The sequence below is a fragment of the Sphaeramia orbicularis genome, chromosome 12 (assembly GCF_902148855.1).
Source record: "Sphaeramia orbicularis chromosome 12, fSphaOr1.1, whole genome shotgun sequence".
In the NCBI taxonomy this organism is placed as follows: Eukaryota; Metazoa; Chordata; class Actinopteri; order Kurtiformes; family Apogonidae; genus Sphaeramia; species Sphaeramia orbicularis.
This window is the reverse complement of record NC_043968.1, coordinates 3,206,506-3,223,400: the sequence shown is the minus strand read 5'-3', so window position 1 is coordinate 3,223,400 and position 16,895 is coordinate 3,206,506. Positions and strand designations below refer to the sequence as shown.

At 41.5% G+C, this 16,895-nt stretch overlaps 2 protein-coding genes across 2 annotated transcripts; one reads left to right on the top strand and one right to left on the bottom strand.

Annotated features, from left to right (window-relative positions):
- The first annotated feature begins 1,534 nt into the window (after positions 1-1,534).
- Positions 1,535-10,688, top strand: nim1kb (NIM1 serine/threonine protein kinase). Its single transcript, XM_030150276.1, has 5 exons — positions 1,535-1,735; positions 5,080-5,358; positions 7,081-7,349; positions 8,153-8,936; positions 9,274-10,688. The coding sequence occupies exons 2-4, from the start codon at positions 5,082-5,084 to the stop codon at positions 8,918-8,920; spliced, it is 1,314 nt and encodes a 437-aa protein (XP_030006136.1). The 5' UTR covers positions 1,535-1,735; positions 5,080-5,081; the 3' UTR covers positions 8,921-8,936; positions 9,274-10,688.
- Positions 10,689-14,802: 4,114 nt separating this feature from the next.
- Positions 14,803-16,595, bottom strand: LOC115430326 (growth arrest and DNA damage-inducible protein GADD45 gamma-like). The gene is made up of 3 exons (XM_030150277.1): positions 16,373-16,595; positions 16,053-16,260; positions 14,803-15,814 (listed from the first exon to the last, which is right to left on the bottom strand). The coding sequence occupies exons 1-3, from the start codon at positions 16,513-16,515 to the stop codon at positions 15,701-15,703; spliced, it is 465 nt and encodes a 154-aa protein (XP_030006137.1). The 5' UTR covers positions 16,516-16,595; the 3' UTR covers positions 14,803-15,700.
- Between the last annotated feature and the right edge of the window lie 300 nt (positions 16,596-16,895).

Genomic DNA, 16,895 nt, shown 5'->3' with positions numbered 1-16,895 from the left:
TTGCCATCGAGTACACATAAATTTTAACAATGCACTGAAACAAACGCGCCACACACTGATCGCGACAAGCTACGAGTAGGTCTACGGAACGGCCACCGTTCATTTATCGCAGAACACTCAGTAGGTCAGGATGTCGGGAAGAGGACGTGGGATTAAGCCAAAGCCTCAAGATGATGGGGTGTCATTTCCCGACACGGTATAATAATGCTTAAAATGTTTCCCCACTTTAAATGATCCCTTACAACATAACAGAATCAAGATTTATTTAGAAACGCAATTAGAACGGGTTAACGGAGGCAGCATAGACATCATATAGTAAAGACATGCACATTATGGACGCAACCCGTTGTAACGCCATTTTCGCTATACCGCCAATTTGGCCGTGAACGGAAGTTGGCGGTATAACGAGAGTAGACTGTAATTAACAAAATGAACAAAATAATCAACACAATGACCAAAAATAAACATATAATGAACAACAATGAACAAAATACTCAACAAAATTAACAAAATAATAAACACAATGACCAAAAATAAACAAATAATCAAGAAAATGAACAAAATAATCAAGAAAATGAACAAAATAATCAACTCAATGAAAACACTATTAAAACACAGAACAGCAATTTGTACAATATGCACAATAAGTCACCACTTACACAATAAAAAATTGATTAAAAAAAAAATATATATATATATATATATATACACACACATATATATATGTATACATACATACATATATATATATATATATATATATGTCACCACTTACACAATAAAAAAATTGATAAAAATAAGATAAAATATGCAACAGCATATTAGGGACACATAAGAAAATAAAAACGCCTGTCACTACAAGAATAAAGTCATAATATTTCGAGAATAAAGTCGTAGTTTTAAAAAACTCATTATTTAACGAGAATAAAGTTGCAATATTTCGAGAATACAACAATAATATAATACAATACAATTTCAGTTATTGTTTTTTCTTTTAATTATAGTTTTGATTTATTTTAGAAAATGCTTTTTCAGTGGTAGTTTTCATCATTTCGTCAGTTTTCGTTAAGGATAATAACCTTGACCTGAACGCCGTCGTCCTGCTGCAGTCGTCCACCTCTTGTGTCTAATCTCTTTATCTGTGCTGCTCAGCCACTGTCGAAGGCGGACACAGGGTTAATCTCTTGGGGAACATTAGGTAATAGGGTTGCATAACATTTCATCTTCACATGCAGCTCACAGATCAGCCGTCAGCTGCTCAACGCCACCACTCCACCTGCACAGGTACATGGATCATCCTGCAAAAAAACCTGCAAACAAACCACCACGAACACTCCCATTTCATGCATCCTCCTCGGACTGTAGGGTCCGTTTAGTGTTTCTGGCCTAATTTCCTCCTTCCTGGCCTGCGGTTAGCGGTTTGAAGGGATTGGGACAAACCTAAATTAAAACAGGATTAGAGTTCATGACACCACCTGAATCCTGCTCCTCTCATTGAGGAGGGTGGGGGGTGAGTGGGTGGGGCTGGGGAAGTCCCTCTGTGGTTCACTTCAGTCTTCATCCTGCACCGTGACGGTACAGCTGTGCTTCTGCTGGATTCCAGTCTCTGACAATGAAATGGAAGTTTTTGGCAAAATGTTATCGACGGAAATCCACGTCTGCGCATCCTGCTGGTCTGGATCCACAGCAGGGGAATCTGAGGCTGTGATTTGATGCAGAACATTCAGGAAATTTGGTAAGAAAATGATGGTTTATTGGTTTTTGGAGCTTGTTGGAGGTTGTTCTGATTGTGAAGCTTCTACTGTTTGGTTTTTATTTGGTTTTTCAGATCTACAAAGGCACAAAACATTTAGAAACAGGCAGAATATTGTTAAAATTACACTCAATTTTCTTTACACAGTTCAGGTTAATATTTTTCAGGTTATTTTCATTTTATTGTTAAAAGATAGTTTGTTGATGTAAATATTTTAATTTAATGCTATTTTTTGCACTAAAACAAAGACAAAAATTTGGAGTTGTCATTATTTATAGGTATGATGTGATATTATTTTTTCACATTAACCTATAAAAACCCAAGCAGCCACCGACGACCAAAACCATCTACTGATCTAAAATGTATTATTATCATTATTATTATTATTATTATTATTATTATTATTGTTTTTTGGAGCTTTAGTGCAGCTTGTTCTGATTGTGAAGCTTCTACTGTTTGGTTTTTATTTGTGGAACTCCTGCAGAAACAGATTTAAAACAGAAAACCCCAAACATCCACCGCTGATGTAAAATATTAAATACCTGTTGATCCATTAATTCTATCAATACATGGAAATAGTTGGTGTAAAATGCAGTTCTTCATCTTTTCATGGTCATCAGATATGACCCATTTGGATGTTCAGAGGCTCCCTAGTTACCATGGAAACACTGTCATCTTCTACAACATTGATTCACCAGTAAAACCCATGGAGTTGGATCAATGACAGTGAATGGACACACTTGTTTTGATGTTCATTCAATGATATCTTTGCTGAAAAAGTCAGTTTTTCTTCTGTAATAAATAAAATGGAGAAAATATGCAAGAAAATGAAAAAAAACAGCCAAAATTATTAATAAAATTAACAAAATGAATTTTTAAAAAATGACAAAATAAGCCACAAACTGAACAAAAATGTAAGAAAAACATAATAAACCCATGGAGTTGGATCAATGACAGTGGATGGACACACTGGGTTTACACTACTGTCCTGCACAGGGACACCAGAGGGTTAATGAAGCAAAGAAACATTGCATGTGCGTGCGTGTGTGTCTTGGATTCACACTAAATCTGTACAGAGCTGACTGCTGCAGTTTGTCACACTTCTGTATTTTTGGTCAATGAACAGATTAGTGAAAACGACAAGTTGATAGGACCAATATTTTGGGAGATATTGGTAATTTTGGAAAACAATAGCCTTACAATCACGCTGCTATGGCCATAACACTTTGGCGGTGACTGCTGGACGAATGCGGTACAGCATGCATGAATACACAACAGCAGAAAAACTAGCACATCTAGAACCTGTGGATCCACACGAGTCAATGCACTAGTTTGTATTTATTATTTAATACAATGTCTAAATGTCAAACTGTTTGTTTTGATTTTTTTTTTTTTTTTTTAATTTCATCAACTTCAACAAAAATATAACTGTTATATTTTTTAACCCTTAAATGCTGTGTTTGTAATGTAAACAAACCAGGGTATTTGATGCAAAAATTGACTTTTTTTGTCCCTAATGTATTACATTAAAATTGGATTACTTATTTTATTTTTTCATCCTGGCATATATCAGTGATTAACAGCTAAAATATGTGTATTTTGTACTCACTTGGTAAAAGGGTGTTAGTGTAGGAACTTTACATAGTTTACAATGTGTTGATTTTAGTGGATGGGTCAGAATGTTAAAAATCATGCAAAAAAGGAACAATTTTTGAATCCTAATATGACCTTTTATAACAAGAAGTGCAAAGTGTGCATAATATGCACAGCCTGATACTGTAAGTTTAAATAAGTGTTTACTTCTTGCCACTCCTTTTCAGATATGTAAATTATACTAAAATTGTTTTTATAATTTCTTTTGTATAATAGAATAACTTTATTTATATAACTTTATTAAGTACAAAGTGTGCATAATATGCTCACCTGGATACCAGAAGGTTAAAGAAAGAAGAAAGAATTAGACTAAATATTAGGGCTATCAAAATGAATCCATCATCATGATTAATCTGATTAAAAATGTTAACTCCATGAACCCATCTGCAGACTGACTCTGAACGTCACTGCCAATGCATTTGGGTCAGTTTGTCCAGTAGAGGTAGCATTAACGCACATGAACAAATGGTCAGCTGATCCGTCAGTGACAGGCAGCAGAACCAACCCATAAAGATGGAAAACACTAAACAGCACGATGGTCCTCTGGATGGAAATATGAGGACAAAAAAACAAGACGGAACAGCAGACCAACAAAAAGTATCAGACACACTCTGCAGGAAGGAGTTTTCTTTTCACCAAAGCACTTCCAGCTTCAAATACAACATTAACGCGAAGCATACGTTAGTTGGGGATTCTGCTAACACTGGAGCTAATGTGTCGTCCAGCTTGAACAAACATGTTTAGTGCAGAAATATTTCCTTCTCTCTTGAGTCTGTTTGCACATGCAAAATGAAATGTGAATAATATAGATTAAAAATGAATGATATTTAATGGTGATTCACCTCCTAAGACCCAGGAAATGTCAGCAAAGTACAAGCGTTTTTGTTTTTCATTACCTCCGCCAAGGAGGTTAGGTTTTTGCTGGCGTTGGTTTGTTTGTCTGTCTGTGTGTGTGCGAGATAACTCAAAAAGTTATGGATGGATTTAGATGAAAATTTCAGGAAATGTTGATACTGGCACAAGGAACAAATGATTAAATTTTGGTGGTGATGGGGGGGGGGGGCAGTGATCTGCCTTGGCAGAGGTCTATGGTGTCCAAGTGCTTTTCTAGTTAAATAAGCGCATATATTGGAAACATCATGATGCAACAGTTTTTTCAGATGCAGTTTTTAAAATTTTTATGGAATGTCCTTTGTGGTGGACAGTTTTTTTTGTTTTTTTTTTTGTATAAAGTTGTGAAACTCTTGTCCACAAATGTGGACAGTGGGTCTTAGGATGTTAATTGAAATTACTCCACAGCAACCCTGTGATTAATTGGATTAAAAAACTTAATCGTTTGACAGCACTAAGAAGAAAAGCACTCGGACAGCGCAGACCTCCGCCACAGCACATCAGTCGCCCCCGGCCCCCCAGTCACCACCAAAACTGAATCATTTGTTCCTTGTGCCAGTATCAACATTTCCTGAAAATTTCATCTAAATCTGTCCATAACTTTTTCAGTTACCTTGCTAACAGACAAACAGACAGACAAACAAACAAACAAACCCCGATGAAAACATATTCTCCGCCGTTCCTTGGTGTAGGTAAAACATATGTATGTGCACATGGACTGTTGGTTTAGTGGATGTCCCAGACCCTGAGTCTGAAGGTCAGTGTGTGTCCATCTGCTGCAGAAATGCCATCCTCCGGCCAGTACCAGGTGACAGGCCCCGCCCTCCACCACAGTCTCTACAGCCTGACGGACAGCTCCACCGCCGACCCCGAGGATGAGGAGCCCCAAGCCCCGGCACGCCTCACCCCCCTGCAGAGGCTCACCGCCGACATGTGCAAGGACCAGAAGACCATCAAGGAACTGATCATCGGCCGCAGGGTGGGCTTCTACAAGGTCCGGGGGGAGATCGGCTACGGGACCTTCTCCAGGGTCAAAATGGCCTTCCACGCCCTGACCAAAGGTGGGTGTGGTCATGTGACGCTTCCCCTCGAAGTGACTCAAAATCTAATTTACTAAAGTTCAGCCAGTTGTTGCTAAAATGTTGTGCATCTTTGTTTAAAACTCTTTTAAGACACTTGTGTCTCCGGTGACACAGTTTTTCATACAGTCATTCAAATGACTAACTCCTGAAGCGTTTATGCTATGGACACATTGACAACGGCATCCGAAAGCCGAGATGTGGAGCTTCCATTTGCTATGTAACACATTAGGATAGAAGCCTGCATTGGCTGAGGGGGAGGGATGGAAGTGGGCAGAGCAGAGAGCAGCAGAATGCAGTCGGTGAGAGAGAGATGCAAGGTTTTATTACTTTTAGCAGCATTTTCGGGATGTTTCAGCTGCTGTTTTTGCAGTGAATTCTTGTAAATAATTGTATATAATAGTGATAGTGTTTTTTTGGAGTGTTCTACTAGTGTGTTTTGTCAAGTTTTACTGGGGGTTTTTTTTGGGGGGGGGGTGTCACCTTTTTTCCTCTATTTTATCTGAATTTTCCCACTTTGTATAGTTCATAGATAAATTTTTTTTTTTTTTAAATTTTTTGCTCTTACACACTGTTTTAAGCATTTATTACATGCAATAATTATAGTTAATGACCAGATATTGGAAGTTAAGTTCTTCATGAAAAAAAGGTGCAAAACAATTGGCAAAAAAAGACATTTTCTGACACTTTTATTGCTAAAACAACAAGCATCATCTTCGAATGGTGTTCCTTCTAGGGTTAAAAATGACCAGTTGGATTATTTGATGAGTCGTTCCAGTTGTCTCATTTGTTTTATATACGTATTAATGTTTTCCTGCTCTCTTCTAACATTTATCATATAATCTCCAAGGTTATTACCATTAACGAAAAAACGAAATGATGAAAACTAGAATTGAAAAAACATTTTCGTTAACTGAAATAAATAAAAACTATAATTAAAAGAAAAAAATGATAACTAACTGAAACTGTATTGTGTGCTTACAAAACTAACTAAAGCCTATCAGAATTATGGATAAAATTCCCTTCATTTTCGTCTTTGTCAATGTCAGATTGATACAAAAGCGATTTATTTCACTCTAGCAATTTTAGCTGCTGGCACCATACAGCACTTCACGGTCCGTCACTTCTCGTCACTCGTCGTTTAGTCGTCTTCTGGTCCCCACTCTACCTGGAAACATGGAGACTAAAGTTGGGAGAAAGCAGCAGAGTCCTGTCTGGGATTTATTTGAATACGACGGAGAAGAAGAGAAAAGAGACAACAAAACTAAAATTAATACTAAATTTAACTAGAAGCACTCGGAGAGCGCAGACCTCCGCCAAGGCTGATCAGTGGGCCCCCCCACCCCCGATCACCACCAAAATTTAGTCATTTCTTCCTTATCCCATTTCCAACAAACCCTGAAAATTTCATCCAAATCTGTCCATAACTTTTTGAGTTATGTTGCACACTAACGGACAGACAAACAAACAAACAGACAAACAAACAAACAAACCCTGGCAAAAACATAACCTCCTTGGCGGAGGTAACTAAAACTAAGCCTTTAGAAAAAAAATTTCAACTAATAAAAACTAGCAAACCTGCTCTAAAAATGAATTAAAACTAACTGAATTAGAGAAAAAAAAGTCAAAACTAAATAAAACTAAACTATAATGAAAAATCAAAACTATTAGAGCCTTGATAATCTCTGTGTGTCGTCCTTGTAGACAAAGTGGCTCTGAAGGTCCTGGACAAGACGAAGCTGGACATCCAGGCCCAGCGTCTTCTGTCCAGGGAGATCAGCAGCATGGAGGCCCTGCAGCATCCCAACGTGGTGCGTCTGTACGAGGTGGTGGACACGCCCAGTCGCCTCTACCTGGTGGTGGAGTACGCAGGGGGCGGGGACCTTCACAACAGGATCTGCAACGAGGGAAAACTGTGTGACAACACCTGCAAGATCACCTTCGCCCAGATCCTCGCCGCCATCAAATACATGGTCAGTGGCAGAGTTGAGGAAATATTAATGTTTCTAAACTATGTGGACAACAAGTGTTCAGAGAACACAAACCTGCGCCAAGCACCCCGAACGGTGTGCATGTGTGGATCGACTATTTCTGTTTAAATCAAACGGTTTCCAGGTTGTTCCATACAGCAGAAGAAGTTGAAGCTTGGTACCAGTCATGTGTATGTCAAATTATATTAAATTCCAATCAGTATTTGTTGAGTTATAATGAAAAATGTGTGGTAAATGGGATTTTCAATGTTAAATGGAAATGTCCACAGAGTCCACATTCCACAGTGGATGTGGACAATTTAGTTCCAGATACAAGATATTGTTCTAAGCTACGGGTGGATCAAATTGGAGGCTAATCGGAGTTGTTTTGAATTTTTTATGAATTTTTCGAAAATTGCTCAATGATGACAGATAGGAAAATTGTAGATTTTGTGACCTTGCTGTGACCTTGAACTTTGGCCTACTTGGCCCAAAATTGAATGGGTTGGTCCCAGGGCCTAGGCCTATCTGTGGGGAAGAGTTGGGAAAGATGGGTGGAATAGTTTTCCTGTAAAGTTACTAACAAACAAACAAACACACAAAGCAAAGTGATCACAATGCCTCCTGGTGGAGGTAACAAAGAGGAGGTTGATGGAAGTGGAGGAGGAGGAGGAGGAGGAGATGAAGGTAGATGGAGAAGACAGAGTCAGATGGATGGAGGTGATCTGATGAGGAGATGCAGAAAGGAGGAGGAGTAGGAGGAGTATTTCCTGCGGAAGTCTGAAAACTTCTGGTCTTTTCTGCAGCACAACATGAACATCATCCACCGGGACCTGAAGGGGGAGAACATCCTGTTCACCACCAGCGGCTGCGTCAAGGTGGCCGACCTGGGCTTCAGCACCCGGGTTTCAAACCGGAACGACCGCCTGGACACGTTCTGCGGGTCGCCTCCATACGCCGCCCCGGAGCTCTTCAGGGATGAGTGCTACCTGGGCCCCCCCGTGGACGTGTGGGCCATGGGGGTCCTGCTCTTCTTCATGGTCACCGGTACCATGCCGTTCCGCGCCGAGACCATGGGTAAGCTGCGGCGCTGCATCATGGAGGGCCAGTACAGCGTCCCCCCCTGGGTCCCCGGGCCCTGCCAGCGCCTCATCAAGGGCATCCTGAAGCAGGTCCCCACCGAGCGCTGCGCCGTGGACCAGATGCTGGGCTGCGATTGGCTCCTACCCGTAGAGTTCCCCTGGTCGCTGGTGACTCCCGGACCCTCCAGCTCCCTGCGGAGCCTCCTGGACTCGGAGACCGGGAGCCTGGAGGAGGAGGAGGAGGAGCAGGAGGAGGTGCGGAGCTTGCTGGAGGAGCTGGGCTTCACCTCCGACCACCTCCGGAACAACCAGCTCAAAGACAGTCGCAACCCCGTGTCCGGGGTCTACCGGATCCTGCTGCACCGGGCCCAGAGGAGGAGGGGCTGCGACAGCCTGCCCGTGGTCCGGGGGATGGTCCGGGACCCCAAGAGGGAGGGGCTCCGGGCCTACAGGGGCCTCAGACACACCTCCAAGCTGTGTGTGCTTTCATAACACACTGATGAGTTTGGGGCGGTAACGGTCTGATAACCGAAGGGTTGACGGTTCAAATCCCGCTCTGTCCATGTGCTGTTGTGTCCTTGGGCAAGACACTTCACCCCCCTTGCCTCCAGTGCTGCCACTCACACTGGTGTATGAATGCGTATGAATGTTCGGTGGTGGTGGGAGGGGCCGTAGGCGCAGATTGGCAGCCATGCTTCTGTCAGTCTGCCGCAGGTCAGCTGTGGATACAGATGTAGTTTAGCATCACCAGAGGGAGGATGTGAGAGCGAATGAATTATGGATTCACTGTATGCGCTTTGAGTATGCATTCATAGAAAAGCGCTATATAAATCTAATCCATTATTATTTGCACAAGTTTTTTATGAATAGTTTTTATAATTGACGTCGTTTAAAGGTTCAGTGTGTAGGTTTACATGGATCACATTCTAATCAGAATCCACGTTTCATTAGTGAAGAATCACCTGAAAATATGAACTATTGTATTTTCACCACCTTAAATAAATCGTTTGTATAAACCATGCTTCTGCAGCTCATGCTGCCTTCATGTGCTGTAGAAATTATGGTAAACTAGAGTTACAAACTTGAAAATTGCACATGAACGCCTCCTTGTTTTATATTTTCCACTGGACAACTGGGAAAAAAATGGATACACAAGATGAAAATAACCTTTGACCTTTTCACCATGGCAGTGATTCATGATGAATGATAAACGATGCTTTTATTAACGTTCTGCTGCTGTTAACAGATGAGTTTACACATTCAGAGCATACACAATTTGCAAACATAAAAAAACTGACAAACAAAAAGTGTTGTACTAGATGAATGAACACGTCCAGAACTGTTTGACCCAAGTAACAGGTCAACATAAACTATGTCAGCAATTTTTCATTTCACTACAATAACAAAAGCACTTGAACTCATCACACTTATAATTTCAAATTCACAAGTGGGAAGCATCATCTTCCCGACAGCACCTGAAGGCAGCATTAGAACACACTTCTTTGATTTTCTCTTTCATGTCGACTGAAGTTCACTCTTCATGTGCACTTCTGTCACCTACACTATTATTTATTATCACCAGAGTGAAACCGGCTGTAGTTTGGTGTTTTCTGTCTCCGTATGGGAGGGTGTTCATCGGCTGCCATCTGCAGCTTCACCAGTGGAGGTCACTAAACTTTACACACTGAACCTTTAAGGGAAGGTAATACTTGAAGAGACCGGTTGCAGCTTCTACTACATCTGGTATCATTTATGTTTTTCCAGAATAGTTAAGTGCCTGATAAATAAACAGTAACGTCTTCAGCCTATAGAAACGATCGACTCTAACTGACCCCAGAGAAGAGGTAAAAATCCATATCTTTAAAGTCATACCACTTATATCACTATATATATAATTTCTGCCACTAGGAGTCTCTCAACCAAAACTGTAACAAGAAAATGTACTTTTATAAAGTTGTGAAGTGAGAAAGCACATTTATTACGGAGGTATTTACAGTACATCACAACATTCTAATGAAATAACATATCACCTAATGATATGACACATTGACAAGCAACCAAATAAAAAAACTGTAAACCAAATGTCAGATTTATATGGATGTAAGTTCACACATTAAGAAATATTACAGATTATAGTTTTAATCTGCAGTTTTGTCTCCGAAAATGTACTTAAAAGAGACCATTTTTATTACTTGAAGGACTTTTAGATGTTTTAATAAATGTTAAAGTATCTCAAAGTGAGAAAGTTGGAAAAACAAACCTAATTGTGTACATTTGTAATCAGTGGAGTCCACATGTTCATCCTGGAGTCCTCTGTTGGGCCCTGAACCCCAGGTTGGGAACCGCTGAGAAAAGACAGAAACGTTTGCACAAGTCATGTTTAACCCTGAAGTCATGTGTTTTGTTATGTTTTCTATGTTATTCTGTTTTTCTATAAGGTTCCACCAGTCGACATCAGGTGTGAAGTCCACATTTTACATTTTCTTTGTAAAATGGAGAATTTTAGTGCAATTCCTAAGAAATGAATAAATAAAGATGTTTAACTGTGAGCTCTGGAGGTGTCTGTTTTTGTCTTTGAAAGTCAATGTTTTTATGCTTCCATGTGTTTTTTTTTTCATCTATTAAACCAAGTTGAAACCCCACTATTGTAATTTCAAAAATATTGTTTGTGTATGGACATAAATATTGGGACACATCATGTCTACAGCTGTAAGATGTCCTGTTCTTGAGGATTTAAGATAAAAACATCAATATTTCCTTAAAGTTTAATGGGAGATTTTTCTTCCTCAGTGAGATGTGAAGAAAGTAGATGGTGGTAGTGGTAGAAAATTATTATTTACAGTCAGAGCATGAAAAATATTTTAGAAATTTAGAAGTAGAACATTTAAAATCATAGTCATGGATAAAGTTTTTTAAAAAATCAATGATGAGAGAAACTAAGTAAAATCTCTAAGACGTTTTGGAAACAAAGATAACAATTTAACCCAAACTAACCAATGCAATGGTATTTATCCCATAATATAAAACTATATTCTGACATTAGTCATTATTGTTTTGTATCCCAGACCCCTGTTAGAAAAGAAACACCTGAATTCAACATGTCCACATACTTTTGTCCACATAGTGTTCATATAAAGCACACAGACACACAAATAGCATATATGTAGCTCTAAATATTATACACACACACACTACAAAAATCTAAATCTTACCAAGTGTATTTTTCTCATTTCTAGTCCAAATATCTCATCACACTTAAAACTAGAAAAGCACTCGGAGAGCGCAGACCTCCGCCAAGGCTGATCAGTGCCCCCCCCGTGGGCCCCCCCACGCCAAGGAGGTTATGTTTTTGCCAGGGTTTGTTTGTTTGTTTGTTTGTCTGTCTGTTTGTTTGTCTGTCCGTTAGTGTGCAACATAACTCAAAAAGTTATGGACAGATTTTGATGAAATTTTCTGGTCTGCACCCCCGCCGTGGGCCCCCCCACCCCCAATCACCACCAAAATTTAATCATTTCTTCCTTATCCCATTTCCGACAAACCCTGAAAATTTCATCCAAATCTGTCCAGAACTTTTTGAGTTATGTTGCACACTAACGGACAGACAGACAGACAGACAAACAAACAAACAAACAAACAAACAAACAAACAAACCCTGGCAAAAACATAACCTCCTTGGTGGAGGTAATAAGACAGAATCACCTGAAGAGGAACTTTACAGTGAGATATAAGAACTTAGATCAGGAAAATCTTATTTTAAGAAATCTTACCAAGATAATTTTCACTTGTTCCATTGGCAGATTTTTTTTTTTTTTTTCTTAATTCAAGCAAAAAAAATCTGCCAATGGAACAAGTGAAAATTATCTTGATGAGATTTTCCAGATCTAAGTTTAATATATATTTAGTATAATTTTCACTTGTTCCACTGGCAGATTTTTTTGCTTGAATTAAGCAAAAAAAAAAAAAAAAAAAAAAAAAATTCTCGAATTAAGCAAAAATAAAAAAAAATCTGCCAGTGGAACAAGTGAAAATTATCTTGGTAAGATTTCTTAGAATACGAGTTTCCAGATCTATTGTCTGAAAATCAGTTCTTATATCTCACTGAAAAGTTCCTCTTTAGGTGATTATGTCTTGTTTTAAGTGTGATGAGATATTTGGACTAGAAATGAGAAAAACACACTTGGTAAGATGTAGATTTTTGTAGTGTGCACCCCCCCCCCAAAAAAAAATAAACCTATTAAAACACTGTATTAAATACAATTATAACAGCAGATGAGATAAATGACAATCAGAATACTTCATTAATTCCAGAGAGAGAGAGAGAGAGAGAGAGAGAGAGAGAGAGAGATAGATAGATAGATAGATAGATAGATAGATAGATAGATAGATAGATAGATAGATAGATAGATAGATAGATAGATAGATAGATAGATAGATAGATAGATAGATAGATAGATAGATAGATAGATAGATAATCTACGTACATAAAGTTCTAAATATACACATAAGCTGTTAGAACTTTAAATCTAGTCTATTTATACCAAATAACCCTTAAAACACTCCATTAGACACTTATAAAACAGCAAATGCACCTTTTGTGCAACGAATGTGAACTTATAGATCACAGGTGTCAAACATGCAGCCCAGGGGCCAAATCCGGCCCGCCAAAGGGTCCAGTCTGGCCCCTGGGATGAATTTGTGAAACGTAAAAATTACACTGAAGAAATGAACAATCCCTTTAGTTCAGGTTCCACATTCAGACCAATTCAACCTCAGGTGGGTCAGACCAGTCAAATACGATCATAAGAACATAGAAATAATGACAACTGCAAATGTTTCTCTTTGTAAATGTAAACATTTTCATGTATTTACACTAAAACAAAGTATAATTTTGCAAAAAATATGAATAACCTGAAATGTCATAAGAGAAGTAAGTACAATTTTAACAATATTCTGCCTGTTACTCAGTGTTTTGTGTGTTTGTAGATCCAGTGTGATCTGTAAGTTTTAAATGTGACGTCCCTGCACCTTTAGGGCACCAGGGGCACTGTCAGTTTTCTGTTTTCAGATGGAGATGGCCTGACCGCACCTGTGATGGGCCTGTTTAAGCAGGTCAACATGGACGCTCACTGTCTCTCAGGTCTGGTCTGGTCTGGTCTGGCCTGGCCTGGTCTGGTCTGGCCTGGCCTGGTCTGGTCTGGTCTGGCCTGGTCTGGTCTTGGTTCTGCTCGCTGCCTGGTCTGGTCTGGTCTGGTCTGGTCCTGCTCTGCCCTGCCCTGGTCCTCATGCTCCTCTCGCCTGGCGTTTTGTGTTGGAGTATATTGTGTTTTGGTTTTTGTTAGTTTTTGTCAGATGTTTGTTCCATCTTTCCCACCTCCTCCGTCTCCATCTGTGTCCACCCTCAGAACCAGGTTGTGACATAATGTACATGTGGAAATGATAAACTGAGGCAGAATAGTGTTAAAATTACACTTATTTCTTCAGTTTGTTGATGTTATTCACATCTTTTGAAAGGATAGTCTGTAGATGTAAACCTTTTCAGAATGTAAATTAACTTTTTTCGCTCTAAAACACAGAAAAGTTTGGAGTTGACATACTTTCTCTCTTATTCTGTTCTTATTTCACTGCAGATGTAATTTAACTGAATGTGGAACTGGACTAACATGGGTCTGACAGTCCTGGTCTAGGAGAACCCTTCTGAGTTCACAGGAGGAGTGAATGTAAACTTGTTCTTTCTCCTAAACCCGCTGACCTCTGCACATGTCATTGTTGTGGCGCAGAGCAGGTGGCTGCCTGCGCACCCAAACAGCGCAGATCTGCGCCTTTGTGCTGCTGACTGCAGTTTGCACCAGTGTCTGCGCCTGGACAATAGTCCGCAGCAGCTGGCAGGACACCAGATGATCCCCGAGACCCGAAACCGGCCCAAACCAGAGCCGACCCACAACCCCCTCTGGCACCGACAGCCCGGCTCCGCCCAGCAGAGCCCAGCACCCCCCCCCCACACACACACACCCCCACCCCCCCGGGCCTGACCCCCATCTAAGCGGCAGATGGCGCGGCGTGGCTGCGGAGACATCTGCAGCGCACACAATGGACGCTCTGTGCGGACCGCTGGAGCTGACAGGCCGGGGGTGGGGGGTGAGTGGGGGGGTTTGGGGGGGGCTATTGTACCCTGCGCCATAGACATGCAGATGAGGAGGGGGACAACACAGACCAGATGACAGGCTTTAGCGCCCTCCATGCAAATGTACGGAGTTTTAAACTTTCGCCCCCCCACCCCCACCCATACTCACTCCTCCCTCTGTGACCCCCCCCCCCCCCCAAAAAAAAGCATCTTTGACAACCAAAAAGAGAAGAAAACCCAAACACACACAGTCTGTGCTTCTGTGCTCTTTATTGAACATTTTCCACTCAGAAGTCAGTTTGTTTCCAACAGTGTTTCCATCTTTAAACCTTCATGAAACATCATGAGTTTCTTCTAAAATAATGTTACAGATCCAGCTTTTATTTCATATGAGCTTCTTTCTAAAGTGAAACCCTTAGAAAGGAATAAATTAGTTTCCAACAATGACCTCATGTTGTTTTTCTAACAGAACATCATGAGTTTCTTCTACAATAATGTTACAAATTCATGTTATTTTCTTAATATTTTCGCCTTTTTCTAAAGTGAAACCTTTAGAGAACAGACGTTTCAAAGTATCTTTTTTTTTTTTCTTTTTTTTTTAGTTTTAGAACATTATCGTTAAATTTCTAAAGTGAAACCTTTAGAGAATTAAGACAATTCTGGAAAGTGGGAAACATTTGCGCTGGTTCAACAGTTGGAGTTGTTGCTCAGCTCAGAGGTCGTCTTTAAAAAGTCCCTTTCTAAGGACGCCTCTTCCTCAGCACCGCTTCTTCTCCTGCTGCGCGTGCTTCAACGTGCGACATTTGCTCTGTGGGACCACAGGACGCAGAACGCGCTTCTCCTTCCTCTCCAAACCTCATCCGCACAAAGAATGAGGGTCGATGAGTCGCTCTCGTGGCATACCCGACCTCATTCACACAAAGAATGAGAGTCATCTTGGCATGGACGGGACGAGAGGCGACGGGGGCACGGGGGCCACCCGGGGCCCACCTGGGGGCCATCTTGGCCCACCTGGGGCCCACCTGGGGCCGGCGCCGTGCTGCCTGGACAGGATCCTCCTCAGGAGTATCCAGGGACCAGTAGAAACAGGCTCATCCTGCTCTGGATGAGTATTTCCAGATAAGAAGCCAAACGTGGGTCTGGGATCCGGTTCAGCGCTCGGGCAGGTGGATCTCGGGGACCCAGTCGTTCAGACGGCGGCTCTCCTCACAGAACAGGTGCAGCTTCTCCAGAGCCGGATCCTCCCAAGAGCCGTCAGCCGGGTTCTACAACAGAGCAACAGTGGGATGAGTCCTCCATGCATTTGGACCAAAGACCAAGAGGAGGAGAGTTTAGGAGTTTACATTCTAGTTCAGTTTGGTTTAGTTTGGACTGTTGGTTTTCCTCTAATTTAGTTTAATTAGTTTTAGAGCAGGTTCAGAGCATGTATTTGGACCTAAACACCCCCCCTCCTCCCTGAAGGTCCTGCCAGGCTGTGCAGGTGGACTGTGCAGCTCCACCTACCGTGATCAGGATGCAGTGGGTGTCCTCCAGCTGATCCGCTTTGTCGCCCACTATCTCGGCCAGTCGCTGCATGTCTCCCACTCTGACGATGCTGATGTCGTTGTCGAAGCAGAAGGACTGGATGAGGGTGAAGTGGATCTGCAGGGCGATGTCACACTCGAACTCCTCGTCCATGGCCAGGACGCAGAAGGACACGCTGTCCGGGTCTCTGTGGAGAGGACACATGGAACACAGTGAGACCCCAGACTCATCCAAGTGCGTAAAAGCGTCATGTGACGTGCGTAAAAAGGAGAACTTTAAACTGTGCAGCGCATACTCACAGGTTCATGACTTTGGCGCACTCATAGACGCCCACGGTCAGGCTGTCGTTGTCCTTGGCAGACACCAGGACCTCCTCCAGGGCCGGACCGGCGCACAGCGCGCGCTCGGTGGGTTTCTGGATCAGAACTTCCTCAAAAGTCATGATGAAGATGAAGATATTCCGCAAAAGGGGAAAAGAAAAAAGCTCAGAGAGAGTGTGAGAGTAAATCCGCAGAAGGAGCAGAGTGAGTGCGGATGCGCAGACTCCCCTGCTTTATAGTGCGCAGCTCGTGCGGCTCAGTGAAAGGGGCGCGCTGTGATTGGCTGCGGCTGAATGGTGTATTGGTATGATAATGCTATTGTCCCGGAGCGGCTCGTGGCAGATTGATGGGGGTCATGGAGCCACGCACGCTCCACAGCTCCAGCTCGTGCAGGCTGGACTCAAACTAAAAATAGCTTCATCTAAAAAAAAAAAAAAAAAAAGAAGAAGAATCAAAGAAAACAGGGAGATGTGTGGGTTTGTTTGTGGATGTGGAGTCTGAA